At 44.0% G+C, this 25599-nt stretch overlaps 1 protein-coding gene and 1 long non-coding RNA gene across 3 annotated transcripts in view; one reads left to right on the top strand and one right to left on the bottom strand.

Moving 5' to 3' along the window:
- LOC128851657 (uncharacterized) overlaps positions 1-1164 on the bottom strand; it is a 29645-nt gene extending 28481 nt beyond the window's left edge. For both annotated transcript variants that reach the window (XR_008449049.1, XR_008449048.1), the window contains exon 1: positions 107-1164. This is a non-coding gene — a long non-coding RNA (uncharacterized LOC128851657). The remainder of the gene's footprint in view (positions 1-106) is intronic.
- A 2187-nt stretch (positions 1165-3351) lies between these two features.
- The window catches only part of EGLN1 (egl-9 family hypoxia inducible factor 1), a 36412-nt gene continuing 14164 nt past the window's right edge, over positions 3352-25599 (top strand). The window contains exon 1 of the mRNA XM_009562150.2: positions 3352-4468. Coding sequence (XP_009560445.2) covers positions 3602-4468 — 867 coding nt within the window. The 5' untranslated portion in view covers positions 3352-3601. The remainder of the gene's footprint in view (positions 4469-25599) is intronic.

The following is a 25599-nucleotide window of genomic DNA, read 5'->3' as shown; positions in this document are numbered from 1 at the left end:
AGAAGACATGTGGGAAAGACAGGAAAAGAACAAAAGACTTTTGAAGCCAAATTAGCCCAAGAATTAATAACTGTTGTTAGGTTTTAGCTAGACACCATATTTGTACCTTGGTCCTTTTCTTATTTGTTTCCTAGTTGGAGTCTGTGACTTTCATCTCCATTATGTTTGCCGAAGGAGTACACAACAAATACAAAAGGTCTTTAACTCTTCCGCTTCTTTCTGGCAGAACATCACTGTTCGCATTTCTGAAGATTTTGAAAATAACAGCCTTGACTGTCTTCTCATTTAGCCCAGTTTAACAACACTGCAAGTCCATGGAATTCAGTTGCCTTAGTCTCAGTTTAAAGCAAAGTAGAGGAATGTCTAACCTAGTATTTCTGACGTACCTCATATTCCATTAAAGAACAACTCTCATCAAGCCTAGATTAAAAATCCGTCCAATTCATGCTGGGGATGTAAAATTAATTTTTAACCCACTTTCTTCTGCCTCTGCTGCTGTACTTTCTTCCCTTTAAAAGCAATGAGCAAAGAAATTACTAATCTGCAACTTTATCTGTTGTTAGTTCCCAGCTTTTCCAGTTCATTTGGCTGTGTTTTGTTTTGTTTTAAATCAGCCTTGGAGCTTGCTGATCACATTTACCTTGAAATCTCATCCTTTGGGTTTTCATGACCTTATCCTCTCAGTATTCCTTTTGCCTTTCTAATAATTCATGCTGGTTTTCCTTCTCATTTTCTGTGTATGTACCACAGGCATTTGTAACCTTGGCACTCTCTTCTTCTCCTTTTATAACCTTCACGTAGCACATGCAGTGCCTAACAGTCCTCCAAGTCCTGTTGGTATGTCAGTTAATTATAAATCCAGTTCCAGAGAGAGAGATAAGAACCAAACCATTTTAACTGCACATATAAAGTCATCTCACTGTAATACAAGTGTATTACTAATACAAGGGTATTACAGTTTTAAGCTTCACAACAGCCTGTGCAGAGAAAAAGCATTACTATTCCTCTTCTACGGGGACAAAGAAAAACTGATTTATTCAAAATCACTGCCTGTGGTAGCCTATGGGTTACCCACCAGAGGATTGATTTCACCTTTCTGCCTCCAGATCTGTATACTGGCTCATGTATTTGACATTTCTCAGATTGTAGATTGGATTTGCTTAACTTGCAGGTAGTGCACATCAGCTGTAGGCGCTGCTTCTCACCAGCCCAGCCCATGGAAAGAATGACGAGAAGACGGGTAGGAGAAACCCCAGCCAAGGAGAAGTCCTTGCTCCAGCTTACCGTGAGGCCCTGACCACTGTGTTGGGCTGCATCACAGCAAACTGCAGAATACACTGCACTTTCCTATCCTCTACTAAAAGCAAAGAAGCGAAGCCATGGTTAAGCCAAATCAATCGGAGCTTACACATGATGGCAGAGGAGTCCAGATCCTCATGTGGCTTCTGACAGCTGATGTGACTGTGTTGAGACCTACTGTCTTCCACCAACACTGCTCTGCCAAAACAGCTTCCTTTTTCCTGTCAGAGGCTTTGCCATGTTGATCACAGTGCTGGGCCTAACTCCTCATTTCAGCAGCCACATCACCTGCTCCTTCTTCCTGCATTTTGCCTTTATTTTTCCTAACCCGCCTGACTCTGGCCTTTGTTAGAGCTAAGTCAGAAGGGACACAAGCCACATGCTATGTAGGAGGCAGCCAATGCATGTCTTACTCTCCCAGCTCTCTGGCAGGGTTACAGGACTGACATAACGATAAATAATGTGATCACATTTATATCCCTGTGTTTTCTTAAAACCTTGACCAGTAAGATGAATGAAGATGTTTGAAGGTTGGACTGGATGATCTTAGAGATATTTCCAACCTTAAGGATTCTATAAACATAAAACTCTTAAGTTCTCCCCTGGTCTCCTTCACTGTGCTGGGTGCTATCACCCTTCCTGTCACACTGGGGGCTGCAACCCCTCCACTTAACCCACGGGAGCAGCGTCTGCTGGGCCACCGTGCCTCAAGGCCACCCATGGGCTGAGGACAGTAGGAGTGCCCAGGCACTCCAGACCAGTGGCAGCACCCCAGCCCAAGCTGAGTTTCCTGGGGAGGTATCCTGCTGATACCGAAAATGCTGGCAGATAAAACTTTCAAAGACTCATTTTGGAGTTTCAGAAATCAAGCATCCTTTATCAGGGCTGGGCAACATGAGGGAGCGATCTCCATCAATTGTTTGCAGCCAGACAAGACCTGGGACAGGAAGGATTTCTCACTTACATGCATACGGATACGTTTTCCCTGAAATCTTATATATGTTCTGTTGCTTTTTGAGGTCTGATTTTAATGTTATTATGAAACTTTGTCAACAGTCAAATCTCTTGCTAATTTGGAGCTTTGGAGCCAGCTCTGCCTGACCTTGCATTAGAGATGGGGACAGACACCAAACAGAGGTGGTCACAGCAGAGACATCTGTTCAGCACAGATCACGCTGCACACAAGGCATTGTCATAAAAAGGATATAGAACTGTCGGAACGGGTCCTACAAGGATGATCAGAGGGCTGGAGAACCTCCCATAGGAGGACAGGCTGAAAGAATTGGGCTTGTTCAGCCTGGAGAAGAGAAGGCTCCAAGGAGATCTTGTAGCCTTCCAGTACTTGAAAGGGGTGACAAGAAAGCTGGGGAGGGACTGTTCACAAAGGGTTGTAACAATAGGACTGGGGGAATGGGTATAAACCGGAGAGGGAAAGATTTTGACTACATATAAGGAGGAATTTCTTCACCATGAGAGCGGTGAGGCACTGGCACCGGTTGCCCAGGGAAGCTGTGGCTGCCCCATCCCTGGAGGTGTTCAAGGCCAGGTTGGATGGGGCCTTGGGCAGCCTGATCTAGCGGGATGCGTCCCTGCCCATGGCAGGGGGGTTGGAACTGGATGATCTTTATGGTCCCTTCCAACCCAAACTATTCTATGATCTCCAAAGAATGAACAACGCCTGGAAAAACACCGTTTGAAAGAAAACACGCTCTGAGACGGACATTCTGCCTGACTTCCAAAGCACACAGCTGGTTAGAGGAGACTTGGCTCCACTTTAGCTTAAACCAAAACATCCCCCTCTCTACAACAGCCACCACCTCCCGCACAGCCCCCCAAGGCCGCCCGGCGCGAGGCCCCCGCGCGCGCTCCCGCCCCGCCCTGACGCGGCCCCGCCCGCCCTGACGCGCCAGCGGCGCTGGCGGGCTGGAAGTGGCGTACGTGCGCGGCGGGCGGCGAGAGCGGCGCCGCCTCCTCCTCCCCTCCCTCCTCTCCCCGGCGCAGCGGCGGGGAGAGAAGGCGGCGGCTGCGCCGCAGAGGCCGGCGGGGAGCGGAAGGGCGGCCCCGCACCGCGCCGCGCCACCCCCCCCCCCCTCCCCGCCGCTCGCATGAGGCGGCGCTAGCGGCCCCCGCGGCAGCCCCCGCGCCCGGCCGCGAAGGAGGCCGGCGGAGGCGGAGGGCGCCGCGGCCATGATGCAGTGAGGGCGCCCTCCCTCTCGCCGCGCGGCCGGGCGGGGGCCCGCGTTAGCGCCGCTCCCGCCCGCCTCCTTTACATAACGCGGCGGAGCCGGGCTGCGGCAGCGCCATGGCGAATGACAGCGGCGGCGGGGCCGGGCAGGGCGGCGGCGAGAGTAGCAGCGGCGGTGGCGGGAGCGGCGGCGGCTGCAGCAGCAGCAGCGAGCGGGACCGCCAGTACTGTGAGCTGTGCGGGAAGATGGAGAACCTGCTGCGGTGCGGGCGCTGCCGCAGCTCCTTCTACTGCAGCAAGGAGCACCAGCGCCAGGACTGGAAGAAGCACAAGCTGATCTGCCGCGGCGGGGGCGCGGCGGCCGCGGCAGGGGGCGCTGCCGAGCCCCGCGGAGCGCAGCCCCCGCCGCCCCGAGCCCGCTGCGCCGCGGGGAAGGGCGCGGAGCCGCCCCCGGCGCCCCCGGCTGTCCCCGGCCAGGCCGCCCCGCTGCCCGGCGACCGCGCGGCCGCGGCGGGGGGGGAGGCGGAGACCCCCGGAGCGGCGCCGTCCGGGGAGGCGGTGCTGCTGTACCGGGACAAGTCGAACCTGTACCCGGGCGGCGGGCAGGCGGGGCCCGGCGGCGCCGCGCTGCGCCCCAACGGGCAGACCAAGTCGCTGGTGCCGCAGCGGCTGGCGCTGGAGTACATCGTGCCCTGCATGAACAAGCACGGCATCTGCGTGGTGGACGACTTCCTCGGCAAGGAGCTGGGGGGGCTGGTGGCCCAGGAGGTGCGGGCCCTCCACCACACCGGCCGCTTCACCGACGGGCAGCTCGTCAGCCAGAAGAGCGACTCCTCCAAGGACATACGCGGCGACAAGATCACCTGGGTGGAGGGCAAGGAGCCGGGGTGCCAGACCATCCGGCTGCTCATGAACAGCATGGACGATCTCATCCGGCACTGCAACGGCAAGCTGGGCAACTACAGAATCAACGGCAGGACGAAAGTGAGTGCTGGGGACAGGGACCCTGGGGATCCCCACCTTCCCTTCCACCCCGCCCGTGTGTCCCCGGTCCGCTGCCGGCCCGCTCCCCGGGGGGACACCGGGCCCCAGCCTCGCCTGGAGACGGGTCGGGAAAGGTGTGAAAGCGTTTGTCTGCTTCCTCGCTTTTCCAGAGCAGGAAGAAAACGTCATCTCGTTTATATCCCTGCGTTTTGTTAAATCCTTCACCGGTAAGATGAATGGAGGTGTTTGTCGGTTGGACTGGATGAACTTACAGGTCTTTTCCAGCTGTAATAATTCTGTGAATATAAAGCTGTAAGTTCTCCCATGGTTTGAAAAAAATGGAGTCAGTCAGTGTCCTCGCCCCTAAAATCTGGGGGTAGCGTGTGGGAGTCACTGGCTCCCGGGAGGAGCAGCAGTACGCACCGTACCCCTCGCGGCGCTTTCTGAGCGATATGAAAGTGTCTGTGTGTAACCTTTGCAGGGTCGCATCAGTGCGTCGGGTTTTGGTAAGTCCTGGCTCAAAGTGCGGGTTGCCAAGTGCTGGGCTTGAAAATGCGAATAGGAAACCCGCATCGGTGGCGAGTGCCCCGGTAGCGCTGTAAATCGGAGAGATGGTGCTGCTGTGGGCAGCAGGCACAACAGTGAGGAGTAGGATGGCTGTGGGGAGAGGTTTGGGTTTTTACTATAATTGACTCTTTTTTACCCTCAAAAATCTTACTCTTTAGCTCTACTTTGAGACCAGAGAACTGAGCCAAAATTTCCCTTTGTCAGCCTAATTTGCAATTCCCTTCCACTGCTTTAAATAAAATTCACGCCCTTGGTAAAGGACTAGCAATGAATATTCATCAGTATCTTTTCAGTTTTTTAAAAAAAAAAGAGGAGGGGAAGCCCCCTCATGATTTGCCACCTCTATTAAAACATAAGGAACCTAGTGAATTGGTAGGAGGCATCCTGCCGTGGTGGTTGCACTGTCACAGGCAAGCTGTTGTTGCTGCAGCTGCAGAATCTCAGCTGGTAGGAAGCTGTGGGAGGGAGGAGGGGAGGAACTGGAAGGCAAAAAACAGCCTGGGATTTGTTTTACGGGAAATTTAAACTTCTGTGATAAAGAAGAGTGGGTGGGAGTTTTTCGTTTTTTTCAAATGTGGTCTTTGCATACCTTTAGTTGAGCCAGTACTGTGCTAAAACGTGTTAAACGGAACGTGGTCTAGATGCCTCCTAGATCCCTGTTGGCTTGGACTGTTCTAAGCCAACTTATCTTTCAGAGAGTCGTAAATCTCTTTAAGTCCCCAGTACTTTAAACTTGCACTCTAAAAATATCTGTGGCTTTGCTGGGTATCAATTTTGTGCAGTAAAGAGGAATATAACTTCTGTTTTTAGTTGCTTCTTAAATAATATGTGCCAGGGTTTTAGAAAAAGACTTTTGAAATTGTAATCCTGAACCATGGCATGCAATTCCTGGACTACTGTACCTTACGTTTCTTAGTAGTAGCTGATACTATTGCTGTTTGTGAAAGATGGAGAAAAATCTCTTCATGCCCCGTTTTTGTGGAACAACACCAAAGCAATGAAGATTATTTAGCCTCACTTGGGTTTCAGTCATTGCTGAAATTTCTTTGTATTTGGGGGATCAAAACAGGTACAGGTCAGTGAAGGCACAGTACTTTACTCATTGATGGTGCAGAAATGCATTCTCTCTCCTCCTCACTTTCCATTGCTTATCTTCCCACAAAAGTCAGTGTTTGTAGTGGGATGGGAAAGCTCAGTTCTCTTAAGGTGCAGCAAGAATGGAGTGAAAACTGTCAGTCATTCTCACAGATTCACCCCTGAGTTGAATAGACAGAAGGAGTTGGTGACAAGAGATGAACAAGTTGGTGGAAGAGTTGGTGGAATCTGTTGAAATGTGGGCTTTGTCAGTGTTTGTGAATGCTTATTGATGAAGTCAATAGGGATAGGAGCGACGTGGTGACTTTCATCCTCTCTCTTTTGCAGTTCCATAGAGAACTGCACCTTTCCTCTGCTATTAGTGCCACATGAGTTGAAGGGATGTGGCCAGGGAACAGTCTGGCAGTGGAAACTTCTTCTATGCATCCTTTCAAGGCTCCTGGCTATTTAGAAAGAAGAGAGGGGAAAGGAATATGTAAAGTATCTGAAGTAATTTTTTCTTCTTGCCTGTTTTTTCTAAATTGAAGTTTGATTGTGTTGCTGCAGGGGTCCCAGTATACTTTCATATTCTTGGCAATATAGATGGATGTTATTAGCTGCAACAGGTTACTCTGGAGCTTTTGTGTTAGTGCATTTTGTGTGGTGACAGCTGCTTAGTTCATTTATTCAGGAACAGTCCACGTTCAAATCTTGATGGGTATGTTGGATTTGCATTTACAGCAAAGGCTTTTTAAAAGGAACAAGTGTGATATTTATTCTTGCTGGTTTCACTTCATATAACAGGACCAAAATGCATAGAAGTGTAGCACATGGTGACCGACTGAGCTCTTATGGAATAATTTTACTGCTCCTGTGACTGTGTGTTGCAATACTGTGGTTTGCATAGTTGGTGTGTGGAGAACTTGGTGTACCTTTTTACTGAAGGTGCTAAATAAACCAATTTGCAGAGTCACTGGTGAGATTTGTAATTTCATAGCATCCGAACCAGCAAAAGAATTCCAGCCCTTGGGCATCCCCCTGCACTCTGTAGAACACTGCCAATGCTAGCCGCACAAGGTGATGGGCTGGTACAGTAATAAATTATTGCAGTTTGGTATGGCTCTTCATGCAGCAGTGGACTTGCTAGAATTGGACTGTGTCAGGGACATAGCTGAGGTGGTGAAGCAATATATGAAAAAGGGAAAAGAAATGGATCTGTCAGAGGGAAAAAGCAACTTTGTTTTAGGTCTTTTAAACTGATTTATATTCACCAAGGCCAGCCTCTAAGGTAAAGGGCATGATGTAAGGTAAAATGTTAAGTGTGGTGGGAAACCTGAGATTTTACATTTGAAAGTCTGTTGAGGATTTTCTCCAGACTAACTTGGCTACCTAAAATTGATATACTTAAACTGATGTGATTTTGCTTAGACATGACATCTAATAGATCACTTGCCAGCCTGAAAGGTATCTACATTACAGTAGGTATAAACTAGCCATCTGCCTTCCAGGTGGGTGGACTGTACAGCAGTAGGTATAAGAGAATAGCTATTTACTCATCTCAGAAGTCCTGACTTACTGCATTCCTTGCTTTTGTTCTCTTAGTCTGCTTCTTCCTAGACTCTGCTTCCTTCTTTTCTCTAGCAGTTGGTGGCACATACTTGCATACATGAGCTGGAGTGTCTTTCTCCTACTTCCTGCTATTTTATAGGTTTTTCTTCTGTCTCCTCCCAAAATGCTGTTTCTCTTTTCCTTTCTCTTATCAGTTACCATGCTTGTATGTGCATATATTTCTCTTTCCTTTCTTAGCCAGTGGAGGTGTAAACCTGCTCATCAAAGTCAGGAAATGAAATCCTCCTCAATCTCAGGCAGGTGAGAAGGTTTTTCATCCTTCCCCACACAGAGCCTGAGAAGGGTTTAAAGAAAGATCATAGCTTTATGATTTTCTGGTAGGTTTATCTTTTCCTGATTGTGTGCTCCGTTGATCATCTATGACTTCATATAAATCTGAAGTTTGCATCCTTTACTGGTTTTGCTGTAACACTGGAAGGTCCCAGTTGTGGGGATAATAATTGCTGTATGAATGGACCTGTGATCTATCACTGTTCCTGCTTCTGCTCCCATCACACCCAGTGCCACCCTTCTCCTTACCCTACCCTGTGTATTTTATTGGTGGGACATTGAACAGTTTGACAGTCCCTGTTTACATCTCTTCACTTTTTGCTTCATGCCTGGTTCTTTGTAACTTGACAGAACAACTACTGTTCAAATTGCTCCATTTTATCAATGCTTTCTCGTCTCTGCTGGTGACACCCACTGCTCCTCAGGCACCAGTGGCTTAAAAATCTGCTTTATCATCTGCACATTGTGCAAGCCTGCTTTTGTGCCTTCTCTTGAAATTGCTGAATTATATAGTTGCTCATCTCTTACTCTGCTTCCAATCTCAAAATAAACTGACCTGATTGCAAGTACTTCAACAGCTGCTTATAATTTCAGGGATGCCCATCGGTTTTTTAGTATGATGCTGTGCTAGAGTCCTGGAGCTTTCCAAAGATCTGGAATGCCCTGGATTCGGGCTAGTCTAACTGTGCCCTGTTAAATTAGCTTCTTTCAAAGTTAGTGATGCTCCTTTAGAAAATAATCTTCCAAGAGTGAGTCAGTTTCTTGTACCCTGCTGTTGTCTTTTCTAGAAAGTGTAAAGAAGACGCTCTCTGCTCTAGCCATTTTTGTGCTGCAGCTTTCCTACAAACATCTTGGATTGATGTTACCAAGGAAAGAGAAATAAAACTAAGGAGCAGTAATCAGCTGATAGTGCTGAAGCTGTCAGCAGTTGTGTAGAACTGAGAGGGGGCAGAGGGAATACAGGAGGAGGATAGGTAAATCCAAGTTTTGCACATGCTGTTTAAAATAGCATACAGGAGATCTGAACATGATTTCTGGATGTTCTTTCCATCTTATTTTTCAAAATATAGCTGTGAGTATGTGTGCAACAATGAGAAGACAGGTGAAAATATGAGGTACAGAGTAAGGTCTCAGTAACCAAGAAGGTACTGAGAAGTGATGATAGCAAAGCGCTGGTAGAAGGAAAGCGAGCACAGAGGCAGGTGTAGGGCTCTGCTGCAGCTCTGGTGAGTCCTGCTCTGATCCGAGGACCCAAGAGCTGCTTCTGAGGATCTGGACTGAGGCATGTCTGTAAAGTAGGAGGCTTCCTCTTGCTTTGCTTGTGGCATGCCTGGTTACTGAGATCCTTCTGTGTAATTTTGGGGATTTATTTCATTATCATGTCTTGAATTTATTTCTTGGTAGAAAACTTAATGAACTAAGTGGTTCCTGATAGATGCTGTATGGGTTTGAATTTATCACTGAGTTGTGGGAAAGTGTAGCTAGGTCTCTCTCAGCCTGCCAATACTCACTTGAGTTGGTTGACCTTGATACAGAACATGACCGATTACTGATTCATTTTCTGAGAGTGGTGTTTCTGTTGGCGATGCTGTTTTTTTCTAGATGAATGTACTGATCAGCAAAGGACTGAAGGTGGTTCATAGACGCTCAGTGGCCCACAGTTCTTACATTCCTCTTGGGGTAGAGTCCTTACATGCAATGAATACAGTTCCATTTGTTGTTCTTTGTGGACAAGCACTTCGTGTCCCAAACAGAACAGATGATCAGAAGCCTGTCTGTGGTCTCTGATGCAAATAACCTTTTGATAGAAAAGCACAGCATCCAGAAAAGGCACTTGTTTATGGGCGGTGAAAATGAAAACATGAATGTTGCTGAGATTCTGGCAGGTTCTCCTTCTAGAGAAAATTACAAAGATGTCCTAGTTTCTGAGGGGCAACTGCGTGGTTGTAACTTTGAAGTATGTTACAAATATGGCTTGTCTGAGGGTGAGGAGCACCACCTGTGACTGCTAGAAAGAAACTTCTCCGTGCCCCTGTGTCTTAGGCTGTAGATCAAGGAACACTTTTGGTTGGCGCTGCTGGAGAAGTAGTCACTGTTCCTTGCCAGCACAAGTATTTACTTGGCCATCCTGTGAACTGGTTTGGGGAACTGATCCATCTGAGAAATAAACTGGCAAAGAAGTGCTCCTGGTTCGGTGTTCGGATGTTTGTGCTGGCACAGGGGACTGGCAGATGGTAAGACCTTCTTTCAGCAGCAATGCAAATTTATGCCAACTTAAAGTGTTTGCCAAACTACAGACTTAGTTTAACACTTAGGAACTGATTATTCCAAAATTTGCCTATGAAAATTAAACACAGTTTAAAAAAATCTTTACTAGCTATATATTTTTTTCTTTCTTAACCTTTCTTTTCGTTGTTCTTCCTTGTTCAATGTGAGACTTGATTCTTCCCATTAGAAATGCATTATTCAAAAGAACTGTTTTCTCCAAATTAAAACTGATTTGGGGTTTTTTTTCTTCCCCTTGTCTCTGCCCCCTGCCCAGCTTCAAAACCAACTTGCTAGCTAGATTTCTTATGCTTGTTGACTGTCCCTATCCATTATTCTAGAGTTTTATTAGCACCAAAGACATTTTGGGTTCTCTGTTTCAAGACGGAACTGGACTGGCATCCTCTGCGATGAGCAGTGTGCTGCAGCTTGCTGCTGGCTGCTGCTGGTAAGAAAGGTCCCTGTTCAGCCACATCCCATTGTGCTGGATCCAGCACTTGCTCTGCTTGAGGGACTCTGTCTGAAATGGGCAATTTCAACTATATTTCACTTTTCTTTCCTGTCTCCTCTGTTCCCTAGTGTGTTAGGATAGTTCTAAGAAATTCTGGGTTGTTTTTTTGCTTGCGTTTTCCAGGAATTTGTGACTGTGCAGCTACAGTTAGTTTTTGAGCTGTTCTTTTGGAGATTAGGAACCTCCAGCCTTGTGTTTTGTGCACATCAGTGATTTCAATACACTGTGGATAATTGATTTCATTTTTTTGTATCAGCGGTATTAATGACTTTCTGAACGTCTTGCTGCTTTGATGTGCTATGCTGTCTCTCTTCTGAAGAATGGGCTCAATTCAATGCAACCAAAAATTAAGCGTGATGTTCCTTATAAGCTGTACAGCTCCAGAGGAAGAGCTGTCTTCTCTTTCCAGTGGCCTCTTAGACTGAAATTCCTTGCAAGTGGTGTCCTGCCAAGTCATAGGACTGTCTGAACAGTAGTTCTCAAGTCTCTGAGTCAGTTGTATCAGTAACCTTGACTGGGTGTTTGTTTTTCTAGGCTATCCTTAATTTCTGAGTAGGTTGTCAGCTGTTTCCTGCAAGTGGATCAACAGCTATTAGTCTCTTTCATGATGTTTACCTGCATTCATGATGTTTGCTATTCAGCTGAGGTGTATAGCCCATCCTAGTTAATATACAAGGGCTTCTGGCTTGAATGGGCTAGACTGCTACTGGGATGTTTGCAAAATGCTGTCTGTCTAGTAGTTGTCTTGCACTGAGTGCTAGTTTGGGACTGTTGTGAGTGGATTGGTTAGTTAATTCTTCAGTGGGGTTTGTGGGGCTCCCTGTCTCTTGTGCTGGTGCTTTTTGTTACTTTACAGTAAGGGAGTGACTGTGGACCATCCAAGGCCTGTGCAAACGTTCTTTGGAAATACATTCTGAATAAGTTTATCAATACAAGATCTTTAATCTTTGGCATGTTTTTTTACACTGCACTAAGGAAATTGTGTTTTGAGAGCAGTATTTTCAATGAATAGAGCAGTAAAGTTATTTGACTTTGCAGCTACTGCTGAATGGAGTAATTGTTATTTATTATACCCAATTAGTCTTCCACATCTGTGACTTACTACTTAGACCCTTCAAAAGAGGGACTAATGCTGGTCTTTGTGGCCTTCTGAAAAAGTTATTTGGTGCTCATTAAATCCTTGTAAACTCCTTCCAGTTTCTGAAAATTGTTGGTTAATGATAGCTGATCAAACATATTTTCAGTGCAGGCTTGTGCCAGAATTAGCTGGTAAGTGGCAGTGATAAGCTTCAGGTCAAAAGCTAATTCACTCGCTGTTCCAGGGCAGTGTCTGTCAAAAATAGAGCAATGCTTTTATGCACGTAACAGCTGCTTACTCTTGAAGACTTTCTTGTTCTTTGGTATTTAGCTTAAAACTACTTGAATATTTTTGTTAGCATATGGTGTTATAAATAGGAATTGGGTAGAAATGTGCATGCTTGAATGTCTGTGTGGATGTTGTGTGTGAAGGTCAGGCGCTTATGTATATGTTGTGTGCATAGCACTGTAGTGAAGAGATGAAGGCCATACCTGTAGGGTAATTAATGTGGTCTAACAGAAAAGGCTGTTTTATACCCAAGGATTAATTTTACACATAAATTTAGGGTCACACCAGCTCAGAGCACATAGTTTGATCAAGAAGGAGTTGTAGACTACACAGATGACATATGGCTTTGGGGACATACTCTGTGGCCCCAGTGTGCTGCTGTGAGAGCAGATTCTGAGACCGCCTTGCCTTGCTTCGGCAAAAACAACTATTATGTTTAAGATTATACAAAGGTGAATGCAGTGGGTGGGGGTGTCAGGAAGCTGTTCTCCCTTCTGATTTTAACAGAGTGAAGGAGTTGTGTTGGTTGTCACATGACTGTAAGACGTTTTAAAATGCAATAAACTGGCTGAATGGTGTAGGAGTTTATATGTGTTTGATTGGTTGTTTGGGTTTTTTTAATGTATTTCAAGTCTTTTCATGGGAGATTGTGTTGTCGATTCACATCACTTTATTCTGTTGATAGCTTGAAATACTTCATGAAGTGGCAGAGGCTATAGGTCCTCTGCTGGGCATACTCTTGCTGACCTTCTAGTATGCCAGATGTGTTTTGTCCTGCTTTCATTTCAGAACACTGCACCTATATAGTTAGAACAGTCCTCAAGTTACTAGTCAAACCAAAAAGTTACAGTAATAGACTGAGTGTTGTGATAACTTAGAATTTAAATTGCTTTAGAACAAAAACTTGGTCCATACTAATTTTGAGGCAGAAATCCTCATATGTTTAAGTTCTCTGCACTGTGAAAAAGACCTGAAGTGCAACATGTGGAAGGCTTCCAAAGCAGCTTATAGTTGGCTAACAACACATATTTCTAGCTGCTACTCTCCTGTTCAAGCGGCTGACCCTCACCGTGGACATCAGGCTTCCTTAGTAGCTTCTGCTGTATTCAGACAGTGTGTGGTCTGTGCTCGGCTGAAGGCATTGGGCCTGTGCAGTTCCAGCAGTTGCTGCATTGTTGTTCAGGCAGCTGGCATGCAGCCTTGCTGCTGTGAGAAAGGAAACTGTGGCCAGTTGATAAGGGCACCTTAAACTGACTCAGTTTCAGCTGGCATGTTATGTGATGCCCAGTGAAATAAATGTTGGTAAATCATACTTCTCTTTGGCTTAACCTTATTTTTGTCTGCTTTAGCCCCTGTGTGACAGAGCATCAGCCAGTCAGTAGCACTCTTCATAATAGTGGATTTGCTTTTTCAGGTCTTATGGGAAGAGACTGAGGGAGCTGGAGCTGTTTATGCTGGAGAGGTGAAGGCACTGGGGGGATTGTACCGGTGTGTACAGATGGAGGGAGTGAAGAAGAGGGAGCCAGTCTCTTCTAAGCAGTGCTGGTGACGAGGCAGTGAGCACACTGAAATGCAAGAAATTCCATTTAAACATAAGAAATGTTCTTTTGACTGTGAGGGTGATCAAACAGAGAAGCAGGGTTGCCAGAAAGGTTGTGGAGTCTCCATCTGTGGAAATAGTCAAAATCTGACTGCGGGTCACCCAGCTCTGAGCAGGGAGCTGAACCAGGTGATCTCCAGAGGTACTTGCCAGCCTCAGCCCTCTTGTTGAAAAAAAAAACAAAACCAGCAAACATACTGTGATTTGAAGTGGAGGAGATACAAAACAAAGCGTTTTTTGCAGTTTGTTAAAATATTTTTTTCCAGCAATGGCACAGTCACTAGCAAGTCCTGCTTGTGGCATTTCTGAGGAAAGTGACAGGAAGTCTGTCTTCTATTAGTGGTCATTTGCTTCTTAAAGAAACATTGTGGTCAGATATGTAAGTTATCTGACAGTTTGAAATATTCCTGGCTTAGATCCATTTTTGTTTTGATAGGTGCATTTGTATTGTGCTGCTGCTGCCTCTTCACTGTTTTCTCCCATGTGGCCTATTTCACAGTTCATATGTGCCTATGTCCCCACAGTCCTGTCTTAGGATAGCTTGCTCATTTAAAGCATGTGATTTAAGCAGAAGTTTAAGAAATTAAAATTAATTATTTATCTATAAGGGGGCTCATACTTTCCTACAAAATTACTTGAAATATATATGTGAGATTTTAGGACCACTTCTATAATGAGAGAGCCTAGTGTACCAGGGATAGCTGTCCTTTCTTCGCTAGACAGACAGAAAAGTGAAATAAAGCTATTTCAAAGCCACAAAATACCAGAAAGTGCTTTACTTTATTTCCTGTATTTTTATGTCATTTTATGTAGCAACTTTGTAACAAACATCTGGAGAGATTATTTTCGATATGTTTTAGCTTTCATTTACTTAAGAAAAATACCACGGACTTGACATTAAAAACCATTTTGGAGAAGTGTGAAGAGGGAACCTTTGAACAGGTAAGAGTCAGACTCATGTATTTTGTCAGTGTGTTGCATAAATCAAAAGCCTGCAGCTCTCAAGTTACAGTCCTCATCTCCTGTTTAACTTCTAGCTGTTTTTCTTTCATCTTGCCACTCCTACCTGTTCTCCCTGGACACCTTGCTCCGCAGTATTAGGCTCCTTTGCTGTTGAACGCAGGGAGACTGAGCGGACATGAAGAGTGGTGGGCAGAGGTGCAGAGAACTCTGCTTGCATCAGTTGCAGCTTTCTGCCAGGCAGTCAGCAGTTGCAGGGGCACCCTATCAATGGATTATCGTCTGCAAGAACTGCGTTTGAAAGATAAGAGCCACGTGCCTCTCATGAGGTGCCAGTTTGACCCTCCGTGCCTTATATCTAGTAACAAATTGAAGCCAGATGGAGTTGTGCTCATCTGAAGTGACCTTCTGTATGAACTAATGCTGTACCAGCCCTGAATTGTAGGTTAAAGCTATGTGGTTTTGGAGAATATGCAAAATAATTGAAGTGAAGTATAAAGCAAATGTTGTTACTGCTAAAATGCTTATGACCCACTCTGCTCAAAACTTGCACTGTTTCTGCACTCTGGCTGATCTAGTTTCAGATTCTAGCAAGTTGTCTTCTCATGTCTGCTAGATGGGAGTTTATCAGATGTCTCTGTTTCACAGAAATTTGTCATCTGTGCTTATACTGATATGTTTGTTGTAAATAATAAATAATCAGCTCGTATATGAAAGTTTAAACTGTATATGAACTGATACTCCTATATTACGTCCACCTTTCTGGAAACCAAGGGACTTTCTGAGCCAGAGGTTGCGTCTGGACCTCTGCTCATAATACAGAGAGATGGATGGACATACTTGCCATTAATTTATGTAATCTTGTTTTAAAAGCCATTTGTACTTTTGGCCTCTGCAACATCCTGTAACAATGAGTCCCACAGTTAGATAAGATGGAAAAGGAACTTCCTTTTGTTTAAAACCTACTGCATGTGATTTCAGTGTCTCCTAGACTGCATCGTGAATGCTTGCTTCCCAGTAGTTTTATTTTTCATGATTTTAAAAATCTGGCATTGGCCTTTCTAGCTTTCTTCTGCTGATGCTGTTTCCCTCCTAAACTGAAGAATCACAATCTTTTTAATATTTCTTCACATGGGTGCTGTTCCATGTTTCTAGTCATTCCTGCTACTCTTCTGTGCAGCTTTTGCTTTTCTGGTTCTGCCAAACCCTCTTTAACTAAGACAACCAGAGTTACAGTATTTATGTAGTAACGTCAGGAATTTGTATGCTGGCATAATGATGTATTCTGTGTTGCCTTTTGCTGTCATGTACACCACCAGTTGCCTCTGCTGCTGTGCTGAGAGTATGTTCTTAGGAGAACTCTGTATTTACTGCAGTTTTTTTCTGAAGCTATGCTGTCCAGGTTAGAAGACATAACTGTGAGTAAGGAGGCTTTTTTTGCCTTTTTTTTTTTTTCCCCTCAGAGAGGATTCCTTTGCACTTAATCTTTCCTGATTTTCACCTGTCATTTTGTCGTCTGGGCGCTTGGTATTGTTTTATCCTTCTGTGCCCTTTTCTGCAGAGCTAGGATGGATTATGCAATATATTTTGGTATTCACCTTTTCCCAGGTCACTTATCAAAAGTCCACATCCTGTGGGGATCCTGCTGTTAACTGCATTTTTCACTGAAAGGAGGTTAGTCGGCTATAGTGAAATTCCTGTTGCAATTTATTTTATTACTGTTTGCTTTGCCTGTACTTTGGAATGCTTTGGGAGTAAGATCTGTGCTTAAAATGCTTTATACTTTAATGCAAAAATTACAATTTATGTCTTGAGTAAATTTTTATTAAGTCTCCAATCTAGCTTGGAGAAAATGACGAGTAGTGACTCCCCAAGGTCTCCTAACACCTGGCACAGACTCAAGAACAACAGAGCAGTTCCTAGACTGGAGTCCTGACTCTGTCATTTTCTTTAGTGAAATTAGAAAATGGGAGCGGTCTCTCTCATGAGCCAAAGGCTGTGCCAAAATTTTGTTGTAAGCTATACAGGTAGTAAGATAAACATATATTATTTTTATCTATTTAGTCGTATGACTTTATAAAGAGCCTTATAAACACAGAAAATAGTGGTCCTTTACAGGACAAGGAACGTAGATGAACATATTGTCAATTAGCTTTATTTTCAGTTTAATCTTCTCTTATAGCAACATGAATGTTGTGGAGTGTTGTTTCTGATGTACTTTTTAGTGTGCCTTTTGCTTTTTCTACACTCGTATCCTGCTACTTGGAAGGTACACACCTGTTGAAAGACAAAGCTAATAATAAGTGATCCTTCCTCATCATTGAGGCTTCAGCTACTACAGGTCTTTCTTTTTTCTTTTTTTCCACCTCCCTCACTTTGGGTGCAGCTTTCCAGAGGGAGCCATGGAATTCTTCAGGGGCTCAGTGGGGAGCAGAATTTGCCAGTAATGAGACGATGTAGTCTGAGATTTTTCCCCTTTAAAAATCTCTTACCTTTTTTCTGGTCATGTCCTTCATTTGCAAGGAAGGGTTATCTTTGCTTTGGAGCCCTTAATTGAAATTGTCTTTGCAGAGGAAGGTAAAGTCTGGTTTTCTAGATTAACTTCCAGTTGTCTTGCTGGTAGCATTGCTTGCTTGTATTGATCCTGGGAATAAAATATATTATAGTCCTTTTGCTGGCACTGGAGGGCTTGTATATGCCAAGCTGCGGAACCAGTTGGTACACCCGAGGGCAGAGCTGCTATTCAGAGAAGTATAGATAGGCTGGAGGCATGGGCAGAGAGCAAGCTCATGACGGTCAGTAAGTGTAAGTGAAACACCCTGCACTTAGAGGAGCTCCGTGCCATGGTGCTGGCTGGGACTAAAAAGCTATAGGTGATGGTCACTTCACTCAGCCTGCAGGCTGTCCTCTTGGTAGTGCTGCCCGGGGTACTGCTGTCCTTCCCAGCTGCCACAGCACACTGCTGGTTCCTCTTGAGCATTGTGGGCTCTGGTTTTGTATTGTAGCCTAAGCTCTGTTCTTTTCCTATTTGAGAATTTAATTTTAGATAGTTTTTAAGTAACTAGGTCGTTTTGTTGTGTTACTGCCTATATGCTAGGAAAACCATTTTGGTTATATAAATAAGCAATACAAAACCAGTGATTTCCCTGAAGACTATATAATGAAATATAAGTTTTCACATATAGTAATTCTGTTGTGTACCCATTCCACAGCAAAAATGAAGTAATTATTTAAAACATTAAGTAAGTCAATTCCATTTTGAGCTAGTGGAAGAGTTTTGTTGGGAACACTGCAGTTATCCATTGATATAGTGCCTGCAATTTGAATCTATATTTTTTTTCTAGTTAGCTTTTGCAAGGCAACTCTTATGTGAATTTTTTATCTGGGAGACAGATTATGCGAGCAGCCTTCTGCATGTAGTGAGTGGATATGAGCACAATAGTACTGTGCTGTGAATGGAGTAGTGGGTTTTTTCTAGTTATCAGTTGCAGTTCTCTGTCTGAATTGTCTAGTAGTCCAGTTGGTTAAAAGAGTAGAGGATACAGAAGAGCAATTACAGCTGAAGCCTGGTGGTGTATCACAGTTGTTAGTGCTTACAGCTTGATTTCATGGGGTGAGTAGCAGGGCAGTCGCAATTAAAACCCATGCTGTGGAACTTGCTCCGTTCATTATCACAGTGCATAGTTGGCAAGTTCCTCTGCTGTCCCTGGCTCCTTGCCTGCTCCTCCTTCCTGATCTTCCCTTCAGCCTTCCTCTGGCTTCAGAATTGGTTTTCTTCTTCTGTAGTTGCACATCTCAGATGCCTAAGACAAAGAGAGTTCTAGGATCTGTAGTAGCTTTAGTATAAAAGTCAGTTGACTGCACACAGGTAACTTCCTTGAAACATTGTCTTCTATTTGGAAACTACTATCCATTGTTAGTTTACAATAGTGGATGCTTGTTTTAGAAGATCTGTATATTTTCAGTAATTATGTAGAAATTTCATTTTAAAATGTGGCCTATGGCTGAAAAATATCCTTCTGCCAACCCTGAAATCTGAAGTGATTGCTGGCTGACTGGAAGCGGAAGTTAATTTCTTGCATAGAAATCTAGAATCTAGTATTTTGCAGAGTTGGTTGTTCCATTTGTTTCTCAGTTCTTGTCATGCTCAGAATTATTCTTCCCCTTCTTGTACTGCAGACTTTTGTTAGTGCTGCTAGTCCTTCTGGTGTCTGCTTCTCTTCATCTTCCTTTCCTTTGACTGCACTTTGTCCATTGGTCATTTCCACTACTGTTCCTTGAGATGATGAACTCATACCCTTGAGTTGTTTCAGGGTGTCTGCAGGGTGAGAGGAACAGTTTTTCATCAATTAATTTCTTGCATATATTTCTGAATTTCTTTTTTTTATTTCGGTCACAACTTAAAGCTGGGAGCAGGCTTTGAAAACCAAAACTTAAGCTCTGCAGGTCTTGTGTGTAGGTTGCATATGTCTGATGGAACAGTCATCATGGTCTGATGTGAGACCTCTGATCCAGGCTGCTATTGCTAATCCCTGCCATTTCTCCCCAGGGAATACGGTAGATTGTAAAGCCCTAACTGTCCTTTGAATTACCAGAAAAGTTCCTGCTCCTTGTTTTTTTTCGGAGTATACAGAAAACCTTTGCTTTGGAAGCGTGAGAGAATGAAGTGTGCGTGTCCTGTCTTGAAATCCATCATTTCTGGATGAGATGTGGAACAGTGTGCTTCGCTTTTTTGATTAAATGGAGTGCTTTTAAGGAGGTTTGGAGTATGTAAGTAGCGGCTGCATGCTGACTCAGCTGATATTAGGATTTCTAACTTTTCTGTGTGAGTGTTTGGGAAGAAAGGTCTTGGTTCTGTGCTCTTCTAAATGCTTTGAAAGAGGAAAACAATCTCGGTGACAAGTTGTTTCAGAGAGGCTTCCTTCTTGTTCTTGCAAGGTTTTGTACAGTATGGTTTTTCTGCTTACATCATCGCTTTGTGTGGAGTTTAGGTTTCGCTGCCTCCTGATTTTTAGAGTGGGAAATTCATAGTCTGAGGTTAACATCCTATTTCTTACTGACACTTGTCAAGTTACAGTCATGGCAATGTTTGACAGGAGCCTTGACAGATAGCATCAACAGGTTTTTTTAGTTGTTCACAGGAAAGGGCTGATCTGTTCAGAAGCCTATGTGCCTTTTAGGAAAGGTGAATAATGTAATAAATATATAAAATATTTTTGTTAGTGAATTAGTGGCAAGGAGGATAGTAGGTAACTTTTTTTGCCCAGATTGGTTGTTTTCATAGTAGTTTTCTAATGCTAGGTATAAGTGATCTTGGAATAAAGCAGATGGGTTCCTTTTAATCACTTGATAGTTGGTGATACAGCACATTGCCAAGGCATGTGGCTGATACATTTTTTCCATCGCCCTACTCCTGTGTCAGAAGTGGTTGTGACCAGTGGGGAGAGTGGGGAAAAGCTTGTAGCAGCACCAGGGAGCTCTGCTGTCTGCAGAAGGTTTTCCCCTAAGGTTGATGTTGCTGCCATGAGTGTGAATTTGCTCTAGTCAGCTGAATTGGCATTTCAGAAGATGGTGGGGCTTTTGTATCAGCTAGATGAGGACAGGCTGTTTCCTCAGGTGTTCCTCACTGCCTGGCGTCACCATTCGGTACATTGAGATCTTGCTTGTGCTTATGTGGCCACGTACCCCTAGAGCCAAGTACATTGCATTCCTGAACTAGCCTCCTCCAGGAGTTTCACTGAGCTGGTGAAGCCTCCCCATTGCAGCAAAACGCCTTCTTAACCTGAAATAAGGAGGCTGGCTGTGCTGGGACGTACATGGAAGGGGATATGTTTCTGACTCACTTTTCTGACTCGCGTGCCAAAGTCAGCAGTGCTGCTCCTGGTGTTTATGGTCAGCCCTTAACTTTGTGTGGCCACAGCTTTTCCTTAAGGCTTTCCCTGAACACTGGTGGGAGCCTGACATGGCTGGAACACCAGTAGATTTGTGCAATGCTTGCTTACTTCTGAGCTGGTTACACTGGGTGATCTGGTTAAAACAAAAAAAAAAAACCCTCAGGTGTTGCTTTTGCCAGCTGAGAGGCCCTATTACAGTGTGGTGGTGGAATTATAAAGAAGGGGTTGAATGAAGACAGTTTGTGTGAAATCCCATGGGCAGAGTCAGCACTTCTTGGATTTAAATTGTAGTTGGTTTGAAAGCATATTACAGGCTGTTTGTTGCTGTCTGGCTTTAAACCTCCATCAGGGTTTTGTGCAATGTTAATATAAATTAAAGCAGTGCTTTGTCTATCAGCATTTCAATGCATAGTTATTTGGGGGTTTAGTTTATAGACAATTTTCAAGAATTGTCTGGACTCTGATAGCCAGAGTGAATACTGCAGTGTATGGTGTCAAGTTGGAAGTGGTGTGAGCATTGCTGAATCATGTATGACCCCTTGCAAATATCCTTAAAACTATTTTTAAAATTAATTTTCTTCTACATACTGTTTATGGCAAATATCTTTCTGTGTTTAAAATCTAGAAGTGGTTGCTGAGAGTTGAACACTTTAGTAAATGTTTGTGTAGATGCTGTAAATTTATTATACTTAGAATACACAAGAACCTTCAAGTATCTGGCTGACCATAGTACTAAACATGCAACCCTATTGCCATGCAGTTGCACAACACTCAAATTTAGGTAAAGATCTCTTTCCTGCAAGTTAAACTTCAGTTACATGGCTATTTTGCTCTTTAAAAGTGGAAACAAAGTTACGGTTTTAAGTAAGAAATTAAATATATTTCCTAGAATTTAGCAAAGCTATCATGTACAGTTTCTTGTCTTTTATAAGGAAGAAACTCTGGGCTTCTTGATAGGTACAATTCTGGGGGGAGAATGTTAGTGATGGCAAGTTATGCCTTTTAAATGGCAAATCTCTGAGCTGTTCACTTTCCCAGACAGTGTAGTGAGATTTTGTTTAAAAAGAAAAATGAAAATCCTCCACCCCCTACCTACCCTTAATCCTTAGGGTTTTCTCCCCTTCCCAGCCTCTCGTGGTATTAAGAATCATAGAATAGGTACAGTTGGAAGGGCCCTTAAAGATCATCTAGTTCCAACACCCCTGCCATAGGCAGGGGCATAGCACTATATCAGGCTGCACAAGACCCCATCCAACCTGGCTGTGAACACCTGCAGAGATGGGGCATCCACAACCTCCCTGGGCAACCTGTTCCAGTGCCTCACCACTCTCATAGTGAAGAAATTCTTCATAATGTCTAGTCTAAATCTCCAGTTTGTACTGTTCCCCTGGTCCTATCCCCATAAGCCTTTATGAATAGCCCCTCTCCAGCTTTCCTGCAGCCCCCTTCAGGTACTGGAAGGTCACTATAAGATCTCCTCAGCCTTCATTCTCCAGGCTGAACAACCCCAACTCTATCAGCCTGTCCTCGTAGGGAAGGTGCTGCAGCCCTCTGATCGTCTTTGTAGCCCTCCTCTGGACCCGTTCCAATAGCTCCATATCCTTCTTACACAGTATTCCAGATGAGGTCTCACAAGAGAGGAATAGAGGGACAGAGTCACTTCCCTCGACCTGCTGGCCACGCTTCTTTTGATGCAGCCCAGGATACAGTTGGCCTTCTAGGCTGCGAGCACACATTGCTTGCTCATGTTGAGTTTCTCATCGACCAGCACCCCCGAGTCCTTCTCTGCAGGGCTGCTCTCAATCACATCATCCCCCATTGTGTGCTGAAAACGGGGATTGCCCCACCCAGGTGCAGGACCTTACACTTGGCCTTGTTGAACCTCATGAGGTTCTCAGAGGCCCAATTCTCCTGTCTGTCCAGGTCCTTCTGGATGACATCCCTACTTCTGGTGTAGCAACTACACCACCTAGCTTGATGTCATCTGTAAACTTGCTGAGGATGCCCTCAATCTCGCTGTCAATATCATTGATAAAGATACTGAACAGCACCTGTCCCAATACGGGCCCCTGAGGGACACCACTTCTCATGGATGTCCATTGGGACTTTTAGCCATTGAGCACTACTCTTTGAATATGACCGTCCAACCAATTTCTTGTCCACCTTACCATCCACCCATCAAATCCATATCTCTCTGATTTAGAGAGGAGGATGTTGTGGAAGACCGTGTCAAAGGCTTTACAGAAGTCTAGATAGATCATATCTGTTGGTTTACCTGTGTCCACTGCTGCGGTTACCCCATCATAGAAAGCCACCAAGTTGGTCAGACAGGACTTTCCCCTGGTGAAGCCATGCTGGCTACCATTAATCATCTCCCTGTCTTCCATATGCTTTCGCACTGCTTCTAGGAGGATCTATTCTGTGATCTTCCCAGGCGCAGAGGTGAGGCTGACAGGTCGGAAGTTCTCAGGGTCGTCTTTTCTACCCTTTTTAAAAATGGGCACAACATTGCCCTTCTTCCAGTCACCAGGGACTTCTCCCGATTGCCGTGACTTTTCAAATATCATGGAGTATAAAAGCTCTCTAACCTTGAAGTTTGGAATAGATTTATGCTTCATTTTTAAGGTAGTTTAAGTTCAGTTTTTCCTGTAGAACTCAGAAAACTGAACAAATTCACTGATCATATGTAATAATCTTAAAATACGTAATAACGCATCTTCATGTGTCTTCCATCCATGTGCTAGCTGATGTCATGTGGTTGGCTCAGGAAATCTGGTGTGCATGAACTACTGTCAGAATATATTTTATGAAATGTAACTGAATAAGACTTCTTACTATTTTAGTGCACTATCACAATTTGTTTTAGTGTTGTTATTTTTAGTTCTTAAAGATGTTGCTTCTCCACATTCTTGCTGAATGGTTAGTGATGAAGCCAGTAAGTTGCCTAGTCTCATGCGAGAGCAGAATGTTGTGCCCCATGTTGGGGGAAAAAAAATTCAAAGTACTTATTTCCTAAATGGTATTTTTCATTTCAGAGCATTTACAATGTTAAATTAAAAGCAGACTCTTAAAACTTGTGTTGATTGACTGACTTCTCTGTCAAATTTTATATAGCGCCAAAACACTGAGTCACCAGTCTGCTTCTCTTGGACGGAATGAGGAGTTATCCATGGAGGCCAGCCAATACTGCAAACACATTTTGTATTATTCAACAGTTGTTTGAATTTGAAGTGTATTGGTCAACTTATTTAATCATAATATGGACAGATTTAGGCTGGTAGAAGTCAAAATATGCTTTAAGCCCTCCTCAGCGGCAAAGTCAAGCATTAGTTTTGCTCCTAGGCTTTTAAGAGAGACCATTTCCTTCCTGGTGACACTTCTTTGGGAAGCCTCTGTAAGGTGTATTTGGGGGATTTTTTTTTTTTGTTTTGTTTTTTCCTAGGCTGTTGACTTTTAGAAAGAATTTGTAGTAGACTTCGATATCAAAACTGTCAAAACGTGTCATAATGACCCTTAGGAGAGCTGTTAGTATTTTGTAGCACTAACGTAGTGTGCATGTGCTAATACTAAATATTTTCTTTTTTTGAAGGGAAAGCAGGTGGTTTAGGCTTGAAGACATTGTTTATATTCAGAGATGCATTAGATGAACTGTACTTTTTTTAATATTATGTTTAAGCAGGTGCACAACTCTCTCTATGTTTTTTTAGATTAGAGCCCAGTTTTATTTTACTCATTTATTTTCCTAATAAGCAGCTAGGTTAAGTTACAGCAAGTTAGACCTCCACAAGATTGAAGAACTGGAAGAGTATTTGCACTGGTTTCACTGATTCAGGTTTAAAACAGCACCTTTTGGTTAAATTAGCACAATTTTGAGAATAGGCGTGTTCCATGTAACTTGGTTAGCGGGCCGGAAAATGCTGGTATGTTAACTGTTAAGGAAGATACAATCTTCTTTCTTCCCCCCTCCCCACCCCCGAAGCTTGTAAGCTGACTCAGTGTTTTCTTCTCTTTGCGATTGGAGATTCACAACTTCACAAGCTCAGGTACTGCAGAGCGGAGAGAACCTTGTTGATGTTTAAGTGCTGTTATCTCAGTTTAGTAGAGGTGGGGGCTGTGGGACCTCAGCTGGGAGTTAGGAAGTGTATTTTAGGTCTTCCTGTTATGTCTGTCTATAATTCTGTTTCAGTTCCTCATTGGTTCACCTTTTGAGATGTTTTGAGAGTGTCCTGCTTTCCTTAGCACTGTCAAAGCCTTTGTTCAGGGGACATGTCTTCTGTCCCCACTGCAAGAATCACCACCATCTCCCCTGGGTTAATGGTGCTTCTCTATCCTATGTATGTTTTTTTTTATTTACTAGATGTAGTCATCAGACTGAGCACACTCAACGTTCACAGTCATTTCCTGAATATTAGACTTCAGCAACTGCAGTTCTAGGATTTTTCCTGTGATATTTGAAAGAACTGATGGATTATTCAAGCGTGTAGGCATGCTTCTTCAGCAATTCAAGAGCTCATGAACATTACTTAGTGCTTATGTACATTCATGAATGAAAGGAAAGTTATTCGAAATACATTTTTAGTGCTACTGCTATTGAACACAGTTATAATTGAACAGTAAAGGGAGATTACCAAACTTTATGTAGCTATGGCGAAAAATACCTGAGCTTGTTTGCGGAGTGGCAGCCTGGGTATGTTTGAGGTGTCTGGATCCAAACTCTGTGTGGATCTGCTGACCCAAGAGTGCTGGGCTGGACTGGATGCAGCCACTGAACTGGTGTGAAAGTTTCTGCCTTCTAATTTGTGTCTGTTTACTAGGATACACAAGTTGAATGTTGTAAGAAGGTTAAATGTGTTGTAAAACTGAAGACAAGAGTAAAGCAGTGAGTTAATTTGAAGGCAAGTTGGAGACACCGCGTCTGAACTGCTATGTTGGCAAAGCTTTCTCTGAACTTTGCTCGGTCTAAGCAACCAAGATCTGATTGGCGAGTTAGAAGTA

This window comes from Cuculus canorus, chromosome 3 (genome assembly GCF_017976375.1).
Source record: "Cuculus canorus isolate bCucCan1 chromosome 3, bCucCan1.pri, whole genome shotgun sequence".
NCBI lineage: Eukaryota > Metazoa > Chordata > Aves > Cuculiformes > Cuculidae > Cuculus > Cuculus canorus.
Note: the sequence above shows the minus strand (reverse complement) of the source record. Positions and strands in the feature narration are given on the sequence as shown.